Below are 840 nucleotides of genomic sequence, written 5' to 3'. Positions count from 1 at the left end.
TCAATGCCTTTTTGCCCACTGAGCCTGCCAACATTCAGGCAGATGTTCATCTCTATGAATCAGTACAAACAGACTGAGAAATGGATAACCCAGGGTTGGTAATTCTTGAACATGTACTAGTATGGAAATAGGCTCTGAGGCAGCAATTAAATATAAAGACAGCAAGCATTCTGTCAAATAAAAGAAAAGAAAAGAAAGCATCAGAAGAACACTTTGAGCAGCTTTCATCTCAGGGGGAGTTTTGTAGTGAAGCTTGGAGTTTCGAAGATATAGAACACGCTGGTGGTGCTTGTGGAGAAGAAATACCATGTAGCCACTGGCCACAGCCATGACTCCTGGAGACACGGCATCTCTCACGGCCATGAAAGTGACAAAAATATTGTTTATTTTGAGATTTCCTGGTTGAGTAGAACAATAGAGGTCACTACTAAAGTGAGATGAATTCATGTCAGTTATTCTGATAACATTTAGCAAGCTCATGCTAATGAAGCAATTGAGAATCCAAAAGAAAAGCAACAAGAGTAGGACGCGCCACACAGACCTTGGCTTGAGCCTCCTCCACAAGGAAGCTCTGGGGCTGATGGTGCTGGCCTGGACCACTGTGAGGAGGCTGCTGGTGCAGATGGAAAGGCCCAGTGACACCCTCGCCAGGTAAAGGGTAATTCTGTAGCCCATAGCACTTAGAAGATAATTCAACCCAAAAGCTGCTATTGTCTGTGGCAATCCTTTGGTAAGAAGTAACATGCTATTTGTGAGAACCACATGGATGAGAATCAATTGTGTATTTGTCTTCTTAGTTCCTCCCCGTGAACTGCACGTATAATTCACAAAAACAGACAT

General features: G+C 43.3%; 1 protein-coding gene across 1 annotated transcript; it reads right to left on the bottom strand.

Annotated features, from left to right (window-relative positions):
- LOC125353639 (vomeronasal type-1 receptor 4-like) lies at window positions 1-840 on the bottom strand. The gene has a single exon (XM_048349310.1). The coding sequence runs from the start codon at window positions 838-840 to the stop codon at window positions 1-3; it is 840 nt and encodes a 279-aa protein (XP_048205267.1).

The sequence above is a fragment of the Perognathus longimembris genome, chromosome 6 (assembly GCF_023159225.1).
Source record: "Perognathus longimembris pacificus isolate PPM17 chromosome 6, ASM2315922v1, whole genome shotgun sequence".
Classification (NCBI taxonomy): domain Eukaryota; kingdom Metazoa; phylum Chordata; class Mammalia; order Rodentia; family Heteromyidae; genus Perognathus; species Perognathus longimembris.
This window is presented reverse-complemented; position numbering and strand designations above follow the sequence as displayed.